This window comes from Pristis pectinata, chromosome 2, assembly GCF_009764475.1.
Source record: "Pristis pectinata isolate sPriPec2 chromosome 2, sPriPec2.1.pri, whole genome shotgun sequence".
NCBI classification, from domain to species: Eukaryota; Metazoa; Chordata; class Chondrichthyes; order Rhinopristiformes; family Pristidae; genus Pristis; species Pristis pectinata.
The window spans coordinates 25530033-25551034 of NC_067406.1; the positions used below are offsets into that span (position 1 = coordinate 25530033).

At 43.2% G+C, this 21002-nt stretch overlaps 1 protein-coding gene across 4 annotated transcripts in view; it reads right to left on the reverse strand.

Annotated features, from left to right (window-relative positions):
* smad7 (SMAD family member 7) overlaps window positions 1–20621 on the reverse strand; it is a 36533-nt gene extending 15912 nt beyond the window's left edge. For 2 of the 4 annotated variants that reach the window (XM_052010424.1, XM_052010421.1), the window contains exons 1-3: window positions 19415–20621; window positions 18171–18224; window positions 12377–12448 (exon numbers count right to left, since the gene is read on the reverse strand). In XM_052010424.1, the coding sequence (XP_051866384.1) occupies window positions 12377–12448; window positions 18171–18224; window positions 19415–20051 (763 nt within the window). In that variant the 5' untranslated portion in view covers window positions 20052–20621. Of the gene's footprint in view, window positions 1–12376; window positions 12452–18170; window positions 18225–19414 lie in introns of all 4 variants that reach the window. The other 2 variants (XM_052010423.1, XM_052010420.1) reach the window with 1 other exon arrangement.
* Between the last annotated feature and the right edge of the window lie 381 nt (window positions 20622–21002).

Consider the following 21002-nt stretch of genomic DNA (forward strand, 5'->3'; position numbering starts at 1 on the left):
AGAAACGTTACCATCCTACCATCAGGAGGCAAAGAAAAAAATTAAATAAATACAACACAGTACTTTCATTGTTTGTTTTCCTCTCCCGTTCTGCCGTGAAAATTTCTCCAGTCAGTGCTAGTTCTGCCTGCTTTCTTCACTTTCTTTGTGCTGTCTTAGAAAGATTGTATTTTTATTTTCTTTTTCTTCATATAGAGGCTCAGATTTCTTCCTCTCACACTCTTATTGCATGCTTTGAAGAAGCGCAGGCAGTTGTCCCAGTACTCTGACCAACATTCCTCGCTTAACCAATACCATTAAAACATATTAACTGATTCATTTCATCGTTGTTTATAGGACGTTGCTGTGCAGAAAATGGTTACTACAGCTGCATACAAGCAACGGGGCCAGCAAATCAAAGTTATTCCTGTGGACTTGCCCGGAAGAAGCGATAAAATGACAGACTTTGTTTTATGTGAGGCAATCTGATGTTTAAAGTAACAATGGAAAAAGGGAATAGGCAAAATTATACTCAATTTGATTTTAAATTTTTAAGGAAGTCTAAGGCATAGTTGGCTATGGACCGAGTGCTGGAAAATGGGATTAGTACCGATAGGTACTTGCTGGTCAGCATAGACATGGTGGGCCGAAGGGCCTGTTTCTGTGCTGTACTCTTTGAAAGTATGCAAGCTCTTGAAACTATATGCATGTGTCAAATAATATCAAGAGACTCCTGATGGAAGGGACTGTATATGATGCCTTACCTTGCCAAATATTTACAAAGTACGCACATAGGCGAAGAGCTGACTGGCTGAGGAAACACATATTAACAAATGAGGATAGAGAAATGAGTTACAAATCACATTGAAGCCATTGATTTATGCAGAAAGACAGGTGGACACATGATTCACCTTGCAGAGAATAGCACACTTTTAACTGCACAACTTATATTGTTCCTGTGCTGTTGTTAAAAACCTATGGTAAGATAACTCGTCATTAGTGATTGAGAGGATTATCAAGTCAACATGTATTCAACAGCCAAAACCTGTGGCAGCTCTTCCTCTAACAGAATGCTGCAGCTAAGCTCTAAGATGGTAACTGAAAGGACTGAAACTCAGCTTGCTACATGTACTGGCAGCTATGTATCGCAAGAACGTTCACACTAGTCGTTATGCTCCAATGTTGTGCCACAAACGTTTCATGTGATATCAACATTCATCACCTTCAACTACTCCCAATGGTAGTGAACAAGCCTTCATTCAACGTGAGGCATGGCAGTTCCAGATACACCATTCAGAAGCAACCACATTTTAAAACACTGAGCTGGTTGTTTGTTCCTTATTTTATTTAGGTGAAAATGAAGAAAATGCTACACACAGTCATCTTCTACTAAACATGGTGAGAACAATGGATACATCAGGAAGTGGAGCTCCCCCCTTCATTTCCCAGCTACCCTTCTCTAATGGGCAACCAATTCCTCATTCAAGCTCATGAACATAGTCTTCCTTTCCATTTGAGCCCATAACAGTAATCCCCGGCAGAATGTGTCCGTTGAGTGTGGCTTTATAATCGAGTTTCAATGCAACAAAAGTCTCCATTCCCCAAGTCTAAAGTGCACTGAGGTCATTTGTATCACCCTATTGCCAACATAGCTGAGAGAAGTAACTCAGCACAAATATGGGGGTTTCTGATCCTCAAAGAGCACACATTATAAATGATCAATATTTTGGTTGGTGGTTGGGGAGGGAGAGAAGGTTTACTTACAGCAACGGTTTACATGCATTCCCTTTTTTACAGTGTGATTAGGAGGTGCAGAGCTGTTGCTCTGGTTAAACCATCTGTCATGAAAAAGCATGAACTGGGGATAACCTGACACTGAGAGTTGCTCAAGAAAAAACACACACACACACACACACACACACACAAGAGGAAACATCTCCATGAAAGCAGGCAGGGAGCCAAGTTAGTGCCTGTGGGTCATTTAATCCCGAGTCCTGAACGGTGCCAGAGACAGTTCAGTGCTAGTTATCTTTTACACAGTGGAGCGCAAAGGTCAGTACGAGACGGCACCAGCAGGAATTCCATGTCCTCTTGGTGGAAGGAAAATGTGATGTGCAGTTGATAAGGGCTCTCTGACGCCCCTTTCCCCCACTACACTCCCTTCCCCCACCTCAAACAGTCCTCAATCAAGAGGTCAGCCAGTACCTATTATGAACATGGCCTCAACCAAAGGTAAAAACCCATGGGGCCGGGCCCACCCTAGTATTTGCTGGAGAGACAGGGTTTTAGCTGACTGTTGGTTCAGCACAATGTCTGTCTCAGGCTCCTCTTGACCTCTCTACCACTTGGCAGAATGCCGAGTGTCAAGGAAGCCAGAAGGACACACATGCCCTCTCAAGACACAAGTCAAAGAAAAAGTTTTGTGAGATTTAGGCATTTCTCTAGCAAATTCCAGATTAGTTGGCAGCAATGTCCAGAACAAACATTAAGATAGGAAGCTGTGCAGGCAGGCTCTGCTTAAAGGAGAAGTCTAATCCAATAAATATGTCACCACACCTAGGGCTACAAAAGGCCGTTTCAAGCATGATTTTCTTCAGCCTTCCAATCTTCCTGCTCTGTACCGTAGCCCTGGTGCCAACCCCAATCTCGTGTCCTCAAGAGTGGCTCCCGCACAGCTGCCACAGTGGGGGGACATGCACACAGTTTCAAAGAAAATTGCCTTATTCTAAGCAGAGCTCACCCTTATTCCTCAACCAATTGCTTCTGTGAATTCTTCCCTAGAAATCATGACCATAACGCTGTGCTGAAGTTACTGAAAGATGAGGAGCTACAAAACCAAGGCAAGAATCAGTAACTGCAAGGTCACATTGCATTTGGGTATTGGCCATTATATTTCACACCAATGCTGAGCTAACCCACCCTAGTTAGGGCAGCAGCTTGTCATGGTACAATCAACTTTACCGGTCTTTTGTCAGGGAGGCGGGTAATTCGTAAGGATGCCTGTCCCTGATTGGCATCCACACAGCTAATACTCCTGTTACCCTCTGGCTCACATAAATGGAATGAGCACATGAATGAAGTACGCTCAAGAAGGTGAAATTTTGCATGTTTACAAAGCTGTTGTGTGAATTCTGTAGAATGTGCCCCTCCTTTAGCTTCATTGAAATCAAGTACTCCCAAATATAATCTGATGATTTACAGAAGTCCTTTACTGTGGAGGTATGTGAAGCTTTCAATCAAGTTTTCTCCCAACTTGAAAGATGATCAGGTTGAATATTGTCCTGGGGCAAGTTTCGTTATCTAGCCAGTAGTTAGACCAGCAGTCTGTGAGATGGGAAGGAAAGGAAATGAACAAGGAGACAGTTCACAGGAAAAGACTGTGAAGAGTTTTCATATTGTATAAAATTTTGAAGCACAAGGTTTTATCGGGCCTCTTCAAATGTCAGACCCCTGTCCCTCTCACCACATCCGATTGCGAAGCGAAAGCCCACCCTCCTGACAAAAGAAGAGGTTTTAAACCAGGACAGCAACATGCAAAAAGGATTGGGGGGGGGGGGGTGCGGGGGTGTGGAAGGCCAACAGCTACAGGCAGACAGTGCCAAGTCCCAGGCTCCACACTTCACTGGCTGCTGCATTTTGTTCTAGTCATGTGACATGCGAGAGGCTAGCTGCAAGGCTCCCAGTCTGGCAGACGGCCTAGAGAGCAATAAAGGCTTTTCATGGCCAAGTTAACCCTTCAGTAATTTCCTGCAGTCTGCGATTTGTTTTACATTCAATAAGCACAAGTAAAACACAGCCAGTCCTCACAGCAAGCAGAGTGGCACAGTCTTGAGTAGCCCGAACAGAATTGCAGAGGCGACACTTAAAATTATCACTTTAAGTATTCCAATGCATTTGTACCCTTCAGTGCCCCAAAGTAAATCTATAAAAGGGGAAGGAGATTAAAGTCAGAAGGAGCTAAAGTGAAAATGGCTTTAACTCGACATTATTGCATGAGCAGACAGTTTACAAACTATTCTATGCCCTACAAGGGCAGCATAAATTAACTGCTGCCACCTTTTCTACATATTGTGAGGACTGAATATTTAGATTCATGGTCCCCCTCCTTCCACTGAACCAAGTACATTCAGGAGTTTATAGGCACCTTCCAGGACGATCACCCCATCAATCACCACCTCTTCCCCTCAATTGTACATGCTTAATGAAAGCTGAGACACACAACCTACCACTTAGGTTAGTTAAACCCAACAACAAGCATCCCAGAAATGTGTTGGTATTTCTGGAACCCACAGAATTTGCTTTCAGATTTGTGAAAAACAAGGAAAACTAAAGGTGCAGTAATCATAATTCGCAACCAATGATTTTGGCTTCTCGAGGGTTAATGAGGTCTGAAAATGTGCCCTGTGTGCTTTCACTGCCGAGTCCATGCTCACTCACCCCTCCCAAAACCTTCATACACACCATGAAAGGGCATGGCCAGCGAATTAAAGGTCATCGCTGTGCTTCCAGGAGGACAAACTTCTTTGTCGTGGCCCCAGGGATTAGCTTTCTTCCTGCAGTTGCTGGAGGAACTTGGCCAGTCTCTGGCTCCAGCCTCCAGAGCTTCCTCCAGCCCTGAACTGAGCCCCATTCATTCCTCGGGCTGACCAGGGCTACATTTGCCGGAGACATGGGTAAACAGAGAGAGGCAGTTTCAGGGAGGTAGTGATAGAAGAGGGGGAATAAAGGGAAACACTGAGGTAACAGAAGAATTAAAGGGGGAGAATGAAAAATATAAAAATATGGAGTAACTGAGACACAGAGGTTGTACGTGAGTATTAGGGTAGGTGAAGAGAATGCGGGGAAAACAAAATACGGGATTAATGTAAAATAAGGTAAAATTTCTTTATTAGTCACATGTACACCGAAACACACAGTGAAATGATCTTTTGCGTAGAGTGTTCTGGGGGCAGCCTGCAAGTGTCACCACACTTCCGGCGCCAACGCAGCACGCCCACAACTTCCTAACCCGTAAGTCTTTGGAATGTGGGAAGAAACCAGAGCACCCGGAGGAAACCCACACAGACGTGGGGAGAACGTACAAACTCCTTACAGACAGAATCATTGTCAATGGGTGGTTGATGGTTGGTACAGACTTGGTGGGCCAAGGGGCCTGTTTCTGTGCTGTATCTCGCTGTGACTCTAAGTGTACGGTGAGATAACCCAAGAGGTTAGAAAATAGCCGCGCAGAGAGAACCAGATTTGAGAGTTACAGTAATTGTGACAGGGAAGCAGGGCGGAAACAGCAGGATAAAAGTTCCGCCAAATGAAAGAGGGAAGGCGCAGAGAAAGAAATGCAGGCAGAGGCATAAGAAGCAAGGAAAGACGAAGAGAGCTAAAGACACAATCGAGTGTGCTGAGTGGTGCCACAGGCCCACAGATTGCAGCAGAGCTCCACACACAAGGTCATTGGCTTTAATGACCCGAAAATAAGCAACGGCACAAATCCAGAGCTCCACCCTCAGTCCTCCAATCAGTGCTTGCTCTGAGAATCAGTCCCACCAAGAGCACATCATACCTCACTTTCATGGACGGTGCTGGTGGGGGGAGGGGGCGTGCTGCAGAGAGATGCAAATGGGTCGGGGTTGGTGTTGGGGCCAACGAGGTGGAGGGCAAGACAGAGAAACAGGAACAGCAAGAGCTGGAGAGGCTAGAAGGTGAAGAGAAACACAGGGACTAAGACAAAGGAATGCAGAGTTGTAGGCAAAAAAACAGGAAAACAATGTACTGTCCAGCATTTAAATCTCTACCAATTCAACTCACACAACATTCCTACACAAAGATTAACTGGTACAAAGTACAGACTTTTTTAAAAATATAAAGCCGAGCAAATGCCGTCGACGTCTTCAAAGGGTTTTCAGTGTATTATATGTAATACTGGTTGTGGACAATAGTTATTGCTTTAAAGATTGTGGCTAACTACTCACTGGACTGCAACCATAAGGATAGAAAGGTCCAAAGGCAGTCTATGAAGAGTCCTTCAATTAGCTGCAATTCCTTGCTCAGTTCCTCATGCCTCAAGTGGATGAGTCTGTACATTCTACAATAGGCTTTGTTAGAGGTCAAGGACTCAGTGAACACACATACTTCACAGTTAGGAGCTTCCAAAGACAGACAGGAAGTTTTCTCTCAGGCTGAGGGAGGAATTGGCGCCTAGTTCCTCCCTCAGTTCACACTGCACTTTCACTCTCGTCAGGGTAGGTGCAGAGTGAACATAAAAGCAGAGGTGAAATCAGCCTGGACTAATGGGCTTGGTACTCAAATTAAATCTTCAAATACATAGTCAGAGATAAAAAGGACACAAAGGCTGATAGGGAGAGAGGGAAGGAGGTTAGAAGGGAAACAAACGGGTGGAAAAGAGCGATGGATACAGGAAGAGAAACTAGGAGGGAATAAACCAAAAAGTGCAGTGGGAAAATGTGGTGCAGGTGAGTTCCAAATTTAAATCCTAACCTGATTTATCGACAACATGCCATCCTTGACTCGGGGTAAAGCTGGGGCTCAGGGGAGGAGAGAGTGAGGGTGGGCAAGCTGAACAAAGACTGGCACATTCCCAATGCTTCCAATGATTCTGGCTGGAAGAGGTACATTGTGGGGTGACTGGGTGAGAACAGATGCAATCACTTCCTGAGATGAGTCTCTTGCCAAGACTCAACCATTGAAAGCCACAGGGCAAGAGTAACCTCTCAGATCAGGTGTTGCCCGCTGCTGACCTCTCCATCTCAACTAATTCAGGGAGGAAAGAGCGAAGTGGGGGTGGCTGGCTGGGTGGAGGGGAGAAAAACAGGAACTAGTAGATCCAAAACATCACCTTCATCACCCTCCTCTCTGAGCAAAACAAAGTAAAAGTGATTTGCAACAGAGTTAACTCCAGCAGCAAGACTACAAAGTCAATTAAAAATAATTTTTTATAAGAGCAACAAAGTCTTCCTCTGTGGTTTTCAACGATCAAAAAAAATCTAGCTTTGAGAAGCAAGAAAACTAAGCACCATCCCCACCACCCTGCGGTTGCTGCTGGCGCTTGCAAAGAGAAACAGATCCAGTACTCCAAGAGCAGCAAGCTCGACATTTAGAAAATGCAGAAGGATGCCAGAAGGGAGCTTGAAAAACTGAACTGCCTCAAATATTTACAGACAAGACATTGATTTTAAAAAAATGAAGTCTGGGTGGATTCAGGCAAACTTATCGAGGTCCTTAGTATTGCAGAAATGACTGGAGAGGAAAATAAAAGGATTACAAAGCTTTTATTCCATTTTTTTAAAAAAACAGATCAATTCCAGTCGACTCCCAAACCAGTTCAATGGTTTGTAGGTCCCAGTGGACAGGCATCTTGTATTCTCGGTTCTCCATTCCTTTCTCCTGCATGATCCTGGTCAAAATTAGCTCCTTCCCTCCTGCATTTTGCTGTCAGATACCGTCTTCTCCACCCCACCCCCCTTCCACCCCTCTTCCCCCTCACCAATGGGCAGACTGGCAAGAACCCATAAGCAACACCTTCTGTTAAGCACCGCTTTAAAAGATCCTAGGAACTCTGTTCACTCTCTTCTGCACAAGCCTCAGACCCAGGAGAATAGGTTCAGCCTTTCCAGAAAACTGTATGGGTTTCAGGAAATGTGATTGATTTTCAGGTGCAGCTGAGTTCCATTAAAGGCAGAGAGACAGAGACAGAGAGGGAAAGAGGCGGGAGACAGGGTGGGTGGGTAGAGGCAAAAGAGAGGGACACGGGGGTGGGGCTGTTTCAACTGGCTTCTATGTCTCTGGGTTACATTGCTGTTTTTGGGAGCCTACTGTGCACACATTTCCTGTATCACATCAGCGCCTACATTTTAAAAGTACCTTATTGGCTGCAAAGTGGGACATCCTTAGGCTATATAAATGCACACCATTCCTTTTCACACTCAAACAGCCTGTCAATACCGACTGCTGGAGCCCATCCACAAAGAAGCCACGAGTTCAGTGCAGCTGAGAACCAAGTTGTCTCACCATTGAGGAGTCAGTGCTGTTGGCATAGTCAGGGAGAAAATTAACTATTTAATGTTAGGTGCCTGGATGGTCTACTACATCCTTCTTCCCTCGCAGAGCTGCTGATCTTCGACTCAGCTGCAGTCTGCACAGTCCGACCAGGGCCAGCAGATTAAGCTGGCGGTCATTTTAATCCATCCTCTGTGTTAGAACCAGCAAAGTGAGTCAGGAATTACAGGATGGACAGTGGCTGCACAGGGCACTGACTGGATCCAGTGCAACCACAACCCATTTTCCCATCTTGGGATGCGTAAGTATGTACAGTGGGTCCCACATCACCAGAAGGGAAGTTGTTGCTGCCCCAGTCACCTCCATAACACCTGGCAAGAAGGAGTTCTGAAAGCCTTTTGGGCCTCAGGCTAATAGGCTTCTTGTTCCAAATTGCGACTTGGATACTTATTGGGTCTGCCACCCTGCTGCAGGGATCTGTGGCATCAACCACAGGGAATGACCAAGGCTTATCTAACCAATGGCCCAGCCCACTCTGGAACTTTTATACAGAGCAGGCAAGGAAAAGGCAGAGGATAACCAGTGCTTCAGGAGCGACGGCCAAGAACTTGAGCTGGAACCTGAATGTGGACAGGACTATTGGATTTTCCACTGCTCATCCATCCAATTTCTGTGTATCCAAGAACGGGCACATGCATGTGGCCAACACTGCCTGTAAGAGTGCAGCAGTGCGGCCAGGGTTGGGGGCATAGGGGCAGGTCAGATTACTGCATACGGATCTTCATTTTATCAAGCTTCTCCTATCTGTGCCAAGGTAAAGTCAGAACCTCCCTGCTCATTCACTTCACCATTTTTGCTCTATAGCTCCTGAGGTTCTAACTATTATGCTGCCTTATCTGGCCTCAATTTTACAGAAAATAAGAATTATGACTGGATTAATGAGAGCTTCTGCATTTTCTTGATAACAGGACCAATTTTTTTCCTGAATGAAATCATGAGCTGTAGAGGAACTGATCTGACTTCAAGTCTTAGTATGGAATTCATTCTGACTCCTTCCATATCCAGAGGATTCCACTGCTATGACTAACTTAATTTCAAACCCCTCAATGGGGGTTAAGTGATTCCACTCATTGAAAAGACCATGTCCCACAATAGTTGCCATTGATATCATGGGGCATATATTCCCTATTGGCACCAATATTGCCATATAAAGAATGTGAAGGAAAGTCCTGAATGAAGAACTTGAGAGCTATATCAGCCATTTCTTCTGTAAATTTGCTAATTATCCAGCTCATGTTGCTCCCATTGGCACTAGCAGGTCTGTAATTATCAGTGGTTCACCTTAATGCAATACAGATCCAAATCATTCCACACAGAATTCATATCGCAAAACACTTCAATTGAACAGTGGAAAAAATAGTACATGCAACCACCAATAAGGTTAAGTAAAATCAAACTGATAGAATTGATGTAACACTCCTTGTATTAGGACCCCATTGTGCGGGTTAACAGTGGTAAGTAGGACTGATTGTTACTCTAGGTTTCAACAACTTCCTACAATGTAGTACCACTGTCTAAAATTAACTTGTTGGATTCTGACCAGAATGTTAGTCACTGAAACATCAGCTCATAGATTTTATTTGAGAGGGAAAGCTATAAAGCTAACAATATCACTGGCTCAGGAAGAGATTCTACCTTTGCATCTTCATTTGTTTCCTATTATCAAAAACCACAATAACCATGGGTCTTAAAATCTCTCACTGGCCTACTGTTTTGTAATCAACTGTCTACAAGCATATCTGTGTGGGACACAATTAAGAATAGCATAAAGCACATGTAATTGGTCAAGTATGTTGACACATATATGTGATGCAGAGAAATAAGATGCCAGCTCTTCTGCTCCAAGTACCTTCTCCTCCATATTATTATTCGCCACATGATGGATTAAGAAAATTGGAATGTGGAAGCAAGAAAGACATTTTACCAAGGACGTCTCTGCCACTTTAAAGTTCAAGCAATTTGGTCCCAATTGACGTATTTTGTTACACGCATCTGATGCAAAGCCAGCACCCAAGTTTTACAAACAAAGTTCAAGAACTGTTCCTTTATCAGTCAAAGTGTGCAGAATGGGACTCCTCAGTCATAACTTCAACTCTTGGGAGCCCACACAGAACTGCAGCCTACACCTGGGTGTTGGTGGGGGGGGGTGGGGAGGGGTAGGAAACCTCTATATCGAGAACAAACTTCACCACAAGACTGCAGTCTTTGTTGGTTTCCAATATAAAATTGGCTGCTTCAAGAATGGTATAGTCACAGTTCACAGAAAAAACAACCATGTTCTAAAATGAAAAGGTTAAGATTGTCATATTTCAGCATCGCAGATTGGTTCAGGAAGTCCACTATTTTGCCCGTTAAAGCCACTCTTATTTTAATCTCACTCAACATCAAAAACTGGCTCAGCTGTAGGTTAAAATGAATCATTCATATCAGGAACATGTAAACCTTCATATCCTACCAGCACACCCAGTTACTGAAATGTGAAAACTCTCACAACAGGTACAATAATATAACGAATACAAAGCAAAGCAGCAGAACATAAAGGTTCAGTCTATGAAGTACACCCGATACACAAAGAATGCATATAGAGAATTCCTCACTACCATAGACACCTGGAATTCAAATATACTGTACACTGGTAATACAGTACACCTTGAATTTAAGATTAAGATTTCTTTATTAGTCACATGTACATCGAAACACACAGTGAAATGCATCTTTTGCGTAGAGTGTTCTGGGGCAGCCCGCAAGTGTCACCACACTTCCGGTGCCAACATAGCACGCCCACAACTTCCTAACCCGTAAGTCTTTGGAATGTGGGAGGAAACCGGAGCACCCGGAGGAAACCCAGGCAGTCATGGGGAGAACGTACAAACTCCTTACAGACAGTGGCCGGAATTGAACCTGGGTCGCTGACGCTGTAATAGCATTACACGAACCGCCCTATCATACAAATAGAATATCATAGAAAACTACACATCAAGCTTACTGGATTATAGTATGCACACACACAGGCCACAAGAATGCATGTAACAGATACCATTGCCTAGAAACTGGACTTTTAGTTACTTCTATGGTGCTGAATGGGCACTGCACACAGCATTAACAATAAATTGGAAATCACAGAAAATTAAGAAATTGGGACATGCTTGCTTTAAGAAATGTTTATCGTTGTTTGCTCCCCTTTAAGAGTGTTAAAAAACCATCCTGCACGTTTCACAAATGACAGCTGCTTTCTAGACAGGCAGCTGCCACGTCATTCACGCACTGATCCACGGGAGGTGGGTCAGACTCTTAAAGAGATCTCTCCATGGAAGCCATGGGTGGGAATGGGGGTCAAGGTACATGGGTCCTCCTGCCAAGACCCCTCTGATAGATAGAGTGGGCCAACTGTACCCACAGCCATGGATTTATTTCCCCAAGCACCCCCATCTTCCCTGCCACCCAATGGTCAGCAGCCACTGGGTCTCTTGCTGTATTTTGCAATGCACAGATGCCTTGATCTGTAGCAAAAGCTGTAGGCAACAATTTTTTTAAAAATAAAACTTCCAGGGGATGGTTTTACATATAAAAGCTATGACCCAGGGATCACTTTAATTCACACAGTTCACTAATTTCAGTGTAGTGTACTCTTTGTTTTATTGTGAGTTGAAAGGATGGAAATCAAGACCTCTTGAAGCCATTTCTGTCAGTATTGAAGACAAGTCATGCATGTTGATGACAAAATATGACAGGCATTCTGTTGGCCTGCAGTATTATAGTATCCTCTGTTACAGCGAATAATGGCAGCTCAAGCCTGATCCAAATTTCTTGCTGGGTGGGATTTTGGAAAGAAATGGTGCAAAAGCTTCAAAGCAGGCCCAATACCCTTACTGTGTGCAAATTACACTTTAAGTGGATCTAATTCCAAGGCATATATAACTTTGTACAGTTAGAATACCACAGTGTACCACAATACCACAGTAATACCACTTAGAACGCTACAGTACACCAGACAACTGACTACTCAGGTACTGATCGATCCCTGTTACTGTTCTGTCCTCACACACAGAGGGGGCAGACTTTTGACATTCCAACCTCGGAGGGAATCTGGCAGAACAGTTCTGAATTTCAATAGAATAAAGACCAAGCACACAATTTGCTTCACCAGATTATAACCTAGACAGCAAAGATAAAGAATCCTCCCTGAAATCGCAAGCCTTGCCCTTCCCCCACACAAATAATCCTTTACTAAATAATGATTTATTTTAATTGTGAACATCCTGTTTTAACACTCAAGAGGAATCACAGTATCATTAACTGGCTGGGAATATTACACAGTGTCTCTTACCTGAAAGCCCCCCAGGGGCCGTATAATGAGTTCCCCCAGTTTCAGTCGAGGGAGGCACAGAGTCTGGCAAATCTGCTGGAAGCAAAAGGAAAAACACACATTAAAGTAAGTCATAACATTTTATTTCCTGGCATCGTTTGAATCATTCAACCTGACTGTCACATATAATTATGAAGTCTCTGTAGTTAATATGCTCAGCAACACTGATTGACTAGGCTCACGTACAAGGAACAGTCAATTCAACAAGATACCAGAGAGTCACCAGTGTATATGGAACCGTAGCCCTCAGCAAGTCACCATCATTAGAGGCTAAGGAGCTCACCAGCCAGTGGGGACAAGAGTACTTTATGTCTCTTCAAAAAGGCAGGCAAGTTGAGCCATTGGAAGAATGATCCTATCTTAATTTCCCTCATAGCTTAAGCTGACATTTACCCAGGTAAGTCTGCCATACAGGCTGAAGCATCAGACACAGACTTACTGAAATATGGCTGCAAAGTTGTACTGTAGAGGTTACATCAGTGGGAGTGATATACAGCAGAGGAAGTACATCTCACAATGTCATGTTACAAAAAACAGTTTCTGATGAAAGTGCAGCATGTGTTTGGTGAACGAGTACAGAATCCATTCAGCCTTCAATGGGTTAACCTTCATTTCTGTTTTCCTGCAGTTCATTTTTGACTTAGCTGATGAAAGCCATCTCCTAAAAAGTTTCAGCCTTGTTTTTTCGTGCCACAGTTCAACATTAAGAGCTGGATAGTGAAGGAGTGATGTGGGCCCATTTTCTTTGGCTCTTCTCCAAGATATCTCCATTTCCTAGCCAGCCACACTGAAATACCTCAAATACTAGGCGACACACTAGAACCCAGAGTAGTGTGCCTTTTGGGAAGACCAAGACCAGATAAGACTGAGCACAATTACAGTGTGTCTCCACACATCTCTTCCGTTCTCTCTGCTAGGGAATGTTTGTTGATTCAGACTATTGCACTTAAATGATGTGTTGAACCTCCTTAGCTTTCAGCTGAAAATCTGTCAACAGAAATGGACAAGAACTACTTTTAACCTATACCTGCCTCTTGCTGTATTGGATCCAAATTCCACTCAACTCAAAACAGAGGAAATTTTTCAAACAGCAGCTTCTGATTTTTAACAGCCAGAGATATCTCATAATCAGCATAGGAGTTATTACTATTTATGTCAGAGTAACTTACAATAAACACTCATTTAAAACAGAAATTATCTGAGATATTAGGACAAATCCTGGGGCAACCTGGGCTAACCCCCACCCACTATCAGTGTTCATTGAAAGGGGAATTCTCAGAAGATTTTATGACCCTGAAATGGCCTCGGGTTTTCCTTGTGCTTCTCTCAGGAGCGTATTTGTCTGTTGAAATCACCGCATAACTAAATGGGACAATCCCAAAGACCAGCCTGCCATTTTTGTGGGTAACTCAGGGAAAGAGTGCACAGAATGATTGATTACAAAGAATGATTGCAACATTGCTGACTTTTGTTATGTAAATTTCAATTTGCTCACTCTTCAATTAATCTCCCAACCCACCAACAAAGTTTAGTTGATACCAAGTTTTCAATGCAACAAAGAGCTGAATTCTGGTGGATAAAACTTTGGGCTGTCCCACCAGTGCAATACTGAGAGAGTGCTGCCCTGTCAGCTAAAGCTGTCTTTTCCAATGAGACATTAAAGCAAGGGCCTATCTCCTCTCAGATACGTGTAAAAGATGCTGCTTTGAAGAAGAGCAGTGAAGATATTCCTGGTGTCCTTGCAAATATCTATCCTTCAATAAAAAATACAAAGCAGATGATCTGTTGTTATCAGCTTGGTTGTTTGTGAGAGTGGCTAACAGTATGGATGAGCAAACAGCAGGAAGAACCCTCCCTGAACCAAGGGCACCAATATTAGCCAGAATACCCCTTTAATCCACCCCACTGACACAGCAAGAGATTGAATGACTGTTGGATCTTTCTGGTTAGTTTGACTCACTTTCATACTGACCAGTGCTGGGATTTAACCTTCAAAATAAAAATTTGACTCAAGACATGAAGTAAATTAATAAGTGCCCTATTATGAACTGCAATGAGGCTCTCCTTGGAAATCCTACTCAGCCACTTTGACCTGTGGGAATGGCTGGCACTTCTGAACCAAGTGAATGAGAACCTTTTCCTCAGGTTCCAAATGCCAAAGTCGGCAATACTCTCTCGAAAGTAGCCGGGCTTCCCTTTCCATAAATGCAGCTTTAGATTGTGGCTTTCTGTTTACATAAATAACACTAACCTTTATGTCAATAGTTGCAGGAAGTAGTTCCACTCAACTAATGGGGCACACCGGGTGCAGACGGCACTGTTCATCTATTTCACTATAGGGTCCGGACTGTTTAATTAATCTCTTCTGTTTAGACTCCCAAGCCCCATAATGCCTGTGATATTTATCCCTGGTGGGTGGCGCCCATCAGATTTGACCAACCAATAAAATTTTATATTGATTTTTATATAGATTTTGTTATCAATTACCACATTTACCATTACTTCCCCTGCTGGGCAGAAATTTAATTAGTTGCGTGCAGAAACTGCATGGTATATTTGGGGAGGGAGTGAGTATGGCACTCAAGAACAGGACAGCATATGTTGCTTGAATTTGGAATATTTCTCCGACTGATGCAGAAGAGAGCACCAGAGGTATAGGCCTCGCCCAGATCAACAAATATCTGTACGTTCAAGTTACATAAAATACTAGTTCAATTAAAGAAATAAAGTGGCCAAGTTTATGAATGAGTAGGGAATTCAGATCATCAACCTTATTCAATTAGTTCAGTCCCTTCATTTATATCCCTTAATGTGCTTACTTAATAAAATCAATGCACGCTGGCAGTGGATGACAGCACATATTGGTGCCAAATTATGAGTATGTTCACCCTAATTTTGCCTCCTTATTGAGTGTCATGGAAACATGCTCGATTTCCTGCCAGTGGGTGACATGTTGCACTGTTGCCATGTAACACCAAGAGTCTGGACTGTAAGTCCTGCTGGTCATTGATTTGTCCACAATGGTTTGATGGATAGCAGCATAGCTCAAAGTCCAACATTGATCCTAGAACTGAGTTAAAGTTAATTGACCTCAAATGGAGTGATTGGGACACCAGGATCTGTTCGACATGAGAGGCAAAAGATTCCCACTCTCCAATGGGTATCAGGCGTGAGTCTTGGGTACTGCAAAGGATTGGATGTGCGTCTAGGGTAATCCCACTGGTACTGGGTGTAGGGCCTGGCAAGTCCCACAGGTATTAAGTGTGAGGGGTGGGCCTGGGTAATCCCATGTATTTTGGCTGTCTGGCCTGGGCAGTCCCAGAGGTATTAAGCCCAGGGGTTGTTCAAACTCTGCTGCCATGATCTTAACAGTCGAATAGGATGCCAACATAGACTCTAGCATTTAGGCTCACAGCATGAGGTTACCACAGCTCAGACACCAGAAGCATAATATAACTGTAATCAGTCCTTCAATGAACAAACTTTCAGGTGTTCATCAGACATAACAAACCAAACATAATTGGGTGAGTGTCACGGCTTTATATACATGAGTGCAGGTGAAAAGATGATATGATTTGTAGCTGGTTCCATCTCCCAACCGATAAGTGTGAAGAAAACTAAAAGTAAAAGTCAGTCTGGATACAAGATGAAATCTCTATTCCTCACTTCGTTTAAGTGGGGTAGAGGGAAAACCAGACATGAAAGATAGGCTGGTCGGGCAAGATACAAACCAATGGTAAATATCCATGGAATTGTACAGCTGTATCAGAGGCTTCAGAACATGGAAAGTCATGAAGCCTATGAACTAGTAGCAGCATGGCTGTATTTAATTGGAAAAATAAACACATTTCAACGGCAATACATAAATAGTGCATTTAACGTAGCACTTTTCACAGCAACATCCCCCAAGTCTCTTTGAAGCCACTGAAGCATAACTTGACATCATAAACACCACAGCCAATTTCCACACAGGAAGATCTCTCAAACTGCAATGAGTGTTGGTTGAAGGACTAATATTTGCCAGGGGACTGGAGAGAATTCTGGTTTAACACTCTTCTAAATACAGCTCTGTTTGATGGTTCAGCAAACGTCTGGCACTACACTGCAACATCAATTTGGATTTTGTGCCCAAATCTCTGGATTGGGTCTTCAATCCACAATCTTCTGACTCAGTGTTGAGAGTGCTACCACAGAGCCACAGCTTACAACATAAAAAGAATTCGTGTGTTTAAAATAATTATTGACCTATTTCCACAGATACACATCTCAGCCCACCTCACCCAAAGGAATATTACTGCCAACTTTCCTGCCTCTTTTTTCTAATGAAGAGCACTGTGTGCCACCAGGTGGCTTACTTCAGACAGCAACATTTCCGTGTCCAGCCCTGACGATCAACAGACATTGCTGTGCTCGACTCAGAGCTGCTCGACAGAGCTCATGTCAAGGAACCACTGTGCGAAAACAAATGAGAATTCTCTTACGTCAGCCACTTGTGTAAAGGAATGTTATTGAGAGTGCAATGTTCCTCTCAATATGGCAGCCTATGGGCTGGGTGAATATGGCTTTCATGGGTGGAAGGTGTGGTGGCAAGGTGAGATGTGTGCAATTCCACATAACCAAGTACAAAGTTTGAGTCATATAGCCTCTTCTCAAGATTTATTCTTGCCTGCTCCCTAAAGAATGGTCTTAACAGGTCATATCAAGAAATTAATGCCTTAACTAAGAAATCATAAAGGACTAAGCAGCATTCTCCCTTGAGATATGAACACGTTTTTTTCTAAACACACAAATTTTTGAAGTGTACTTTTAAATGTTGCTGGTCAATACCAACTCTCATCCAATTATCCCACCTGAAGCCCAGCTCCATTGCACACTAAATGGTAGACCAAAGAGCACAATCCTTTGCAAGAACAACCACTTTTAAGTGCAGTGGGGTTTTTCTTAAAATTGTCAAGAAATAAATTGTCAGAATCAGAAGACGTCATCCCCAATCTGTATCAAGTCGGTTTACTCAGCTAGCATGGCTGTGAATGGAACTTGCAACTCATATCATTAAAACTGAACACCTGGTAATTATGACATTGCAACCTGTGGGAGCTTGCTGTGCACAAGACCAGGTCGGTTGTGGTAACCCCATATGTTGTTTTATGGCCTGTGAATAATCAATGTCTATGCTCACAAAAAAGATCATGGTGTGGATGGTGGCCCAGAATGGATGTGGGCTGAACCTGGTGATTCCCATCTCAAATGTGACCCACTGTTTTTTTCCATACGAAAAGGAATGACAATATTTTCCACGTTTAAACCCATAGCTGTTTCATGCCACTACTGAAGTGAAAACCATACCTGGTACCTTGCCTTAAACTGTACCGAGGACATTTATTATGTTCTTTTACAGTAAGAATGTAAATGGTCTCCATTGCCTCAACTACAGTAAGAAGCACAAATTCCCCCAATTGATCACCTGATCATACCGATAATCCCCTGGAGGACCTACTTTCAAGCAACGTCCTGAATCAATTCTGCTCCCGGTGGAAACTTCTAATAACATCGCCCCTCCCCCTCGCCCGTGTTCCCAGGATTTAACTTAATGGAAATACTCGCTACATAAAATGGCTTTCATAAGTTTTCATAAAGAAATCATTACAACTCTTTTCTACAAATATATGTTACGTGTTTGGGGATTCTGGGATTACAGTTTATATTAAAAAGCAGAGAAAAGACATAAATCATAAATAATGAACACAGGACTTACCAGACTGTTTGAGTGAGTCCATTGGAAATCTGGAATAGGGAGGCGGGGGTGACTCTGGAAACATAAAAATAAAAGAGAAAAGGGGAAAGCCATGAGAAGAGATAGAAACTTATGATAACACTGGCAGGAGAGCCGGCATTCTTTCGTAAACTGTTTGTCTTAACTCTGGGGGCTGGAGGCAGAACAGCAGAGGCGGCGATCGCCTTGATAGTTAACAGTCACATAAACAAAAGAGTCAGCCTGGCGCCAGTCTCACTGATATGCAACTTGTGTGTCTAATCGCCCCTCCTTGGCTCACGTAAACCACTTCTGCTCTGGAAATTACCACTGAATCAGACTGGCTGAGGATCTCACCGCGCCATCTAACTGGAAAATCACCCATTTACCGCGGCGACAAGTCTTCCAGACAACTTTTTTTCTCATTTTTAAAAAACTTTTATCTACTTGATTGATACATTTAACAGGATTTATTGGATGTTTGAAGTAACTTCCGTCCTCAAGAGGATTGCGAATTTAAACAATAATTCTTGATATTCAGTTAATTCCAAAGAAATACTGGAGACATGAAAAAAATCAACCATTATCCCACCCATGTCCTTTACCTCTGCCCGCCTGTAATAATTTACATTTTCAGCTCAGATCACAATCCGGGATGCAAAAAAATTAAATATATGGAGTTATAAACATTTACATCCTTAAAAAGAAATAGCCAGAACCTTTCTCAGCAACGTTTGGTTTTAAATCAACGCACAGGACAATCCAACTTTTTGCAAACTCTTCCCCTGAACTAGTTTGGGATCAAAATTCTCTCTTTTAAACTGGTTCTCCGGGAATTATTTCTTAATCTTGATCAAACTGGATTGTCAGCAAGAACATAACGATTCTAAGTTAAAAACAAACCATCAAGAAGCAAATATAAACTTATTGAATTATATTGAGTATAAGATTCACAAAACTGACTGTTCTTAAAAAGGGCACGTTTCAGTGACGTAAAAAACTTGAGCGGAACAAGTTTGTAAAGGGCTGAAGTTAATATCTCTCCAATTGAAAATAAAGTTATCATTATTGTATCTTCCGAGAAGACCGACTCCCTCAATGTCCCTCCTGTTCCGTGAGAGATGGCCCAGGTGATCGCAATGTTGTGGGGAGGTCGTGACACGATTAGATCTCTTACGAAACATAACCGGCCTGATGTTTGCTTAAAAATGAAAATAAAAGCATTAAATAATGCAAGGCTTTCTTACCGAATTCACAGAGTCTACTAAGGTGGTGTGGGTTACAACAGACGGAATCCGGGTTGTTGGTTCCGTATGATTCACAGCAATAGAGTCTTTTCAGTTCCGAAGAGTTTCTCAGGTCAGGCCAGCGGAAGACTTTGCAGATCAGTACCGGTAGGGAGTAAGTTTGTTTGCTGAGTTTCGGCTCGATCATCTTGGGCAAGAGAAGGCAACCGGTACGGGCTCCCCCTTTACTATCCACCGCTTGCAGCAATAATTCCAACTGCTTCTCCTTCAGCTTTTTCAGCAGCGAGTGAGTCAGGGTTTTCAATTCAGGGTCGGAGTTTGAGTATTTCGACCCTTTGCCCCCGCAGCATCCACCGCCGCCACTGCTGCTGCCTCCTCCGCTGCCGCCTCCTCCTCCTCCTCCTCGGTTTGCATCGCCCTCGTTATCCGTCTGCCCGTCTGCTTCTCCCAACGTACGGCTTCTCCAAAGTCGCCGGACAAGACCCGATCGTTTCGTCCTGAACATGCGAGATGAAGCTCCGCCAGAGAGAAATCTGCTAAAATCCAGCCAGGTACAGCAAAAACATATCCGCAAAACATGAATCCAGCCTGTTCTCGATGGCAACAACACAGTAACAGCCGCACAAATCTGTAGCATACGCCACCCCCTTATTAAAAAAAGGGTTTAAAAATAAAAAGATCCGGAAAAAATGGTTTAAACAATACTGCAATTAAATATATATAAAAGGGGGATGGGTTAGTGCGGCTCCCCAAAGATACAATCATGCATTGTAACCCACCGATATAAAGTAGAAAAAATGTAGCCAAGAATATGTATCCATTGAAATGTAACCCAAGCGTTCCCTTGTTCCTTCCTTGGCTTTTGGGTAGATTAATCCAAACCCTTAATCCGGCAGGCAGCGCTCTTTTAATGACTGTGAAGATCGTTTTTTCCTTCGTTTTCCCTTCTTCCTTTCCGCGTTTACAGATACACAAGGCAGTGTTTTTAATATGTTCCTGCCTTCTCTCTCTTCAGCTTGACTTGTACGTGCGTCTGCTTGCCTCCCCTCTTCCCCACTTTCCTTTTATTAACTTAATCTCTCTTTCTTTATACATTAAAAAAAATCACGATTTAGCAAGAAAAAAAATATCAAGAGAGTTGTCGCCGTTTCCAGCTCTTCTCCACTCCGCCTGTGGATTTTCTGAGTGCTCCGGACTCCTGGCTGAAACTGACACAAGGGCTTGAAATTTACAAGCCCTGGTTTGGCTGCGCATTGGCGCGGTCGATCACGTGTGCGTCTAGACACTTTGTCGCGGCCCCCGGTTTAAAGTGATTGTTACGCAAACAAGCGATCACATTACTAACAGACCTTTTTACTTATAACCCGTTCCCCCTTCAACGCACCATTACAGCAAACTACTGTGAACATTAAACCACTATTAATAATGTGAACATTTAATACACTTTTTATTTGGGGGGGTGGGGGAGCAAAACGAACAATCGGCTAGAATTTTGGGAAGTGAAACTTGTTTCGGTCTCTTGTATATAAAAAGAAACAATTTTTGTCTTTACTGGAATTCTGTGCACTGCACGGAACCAGGTAACGGC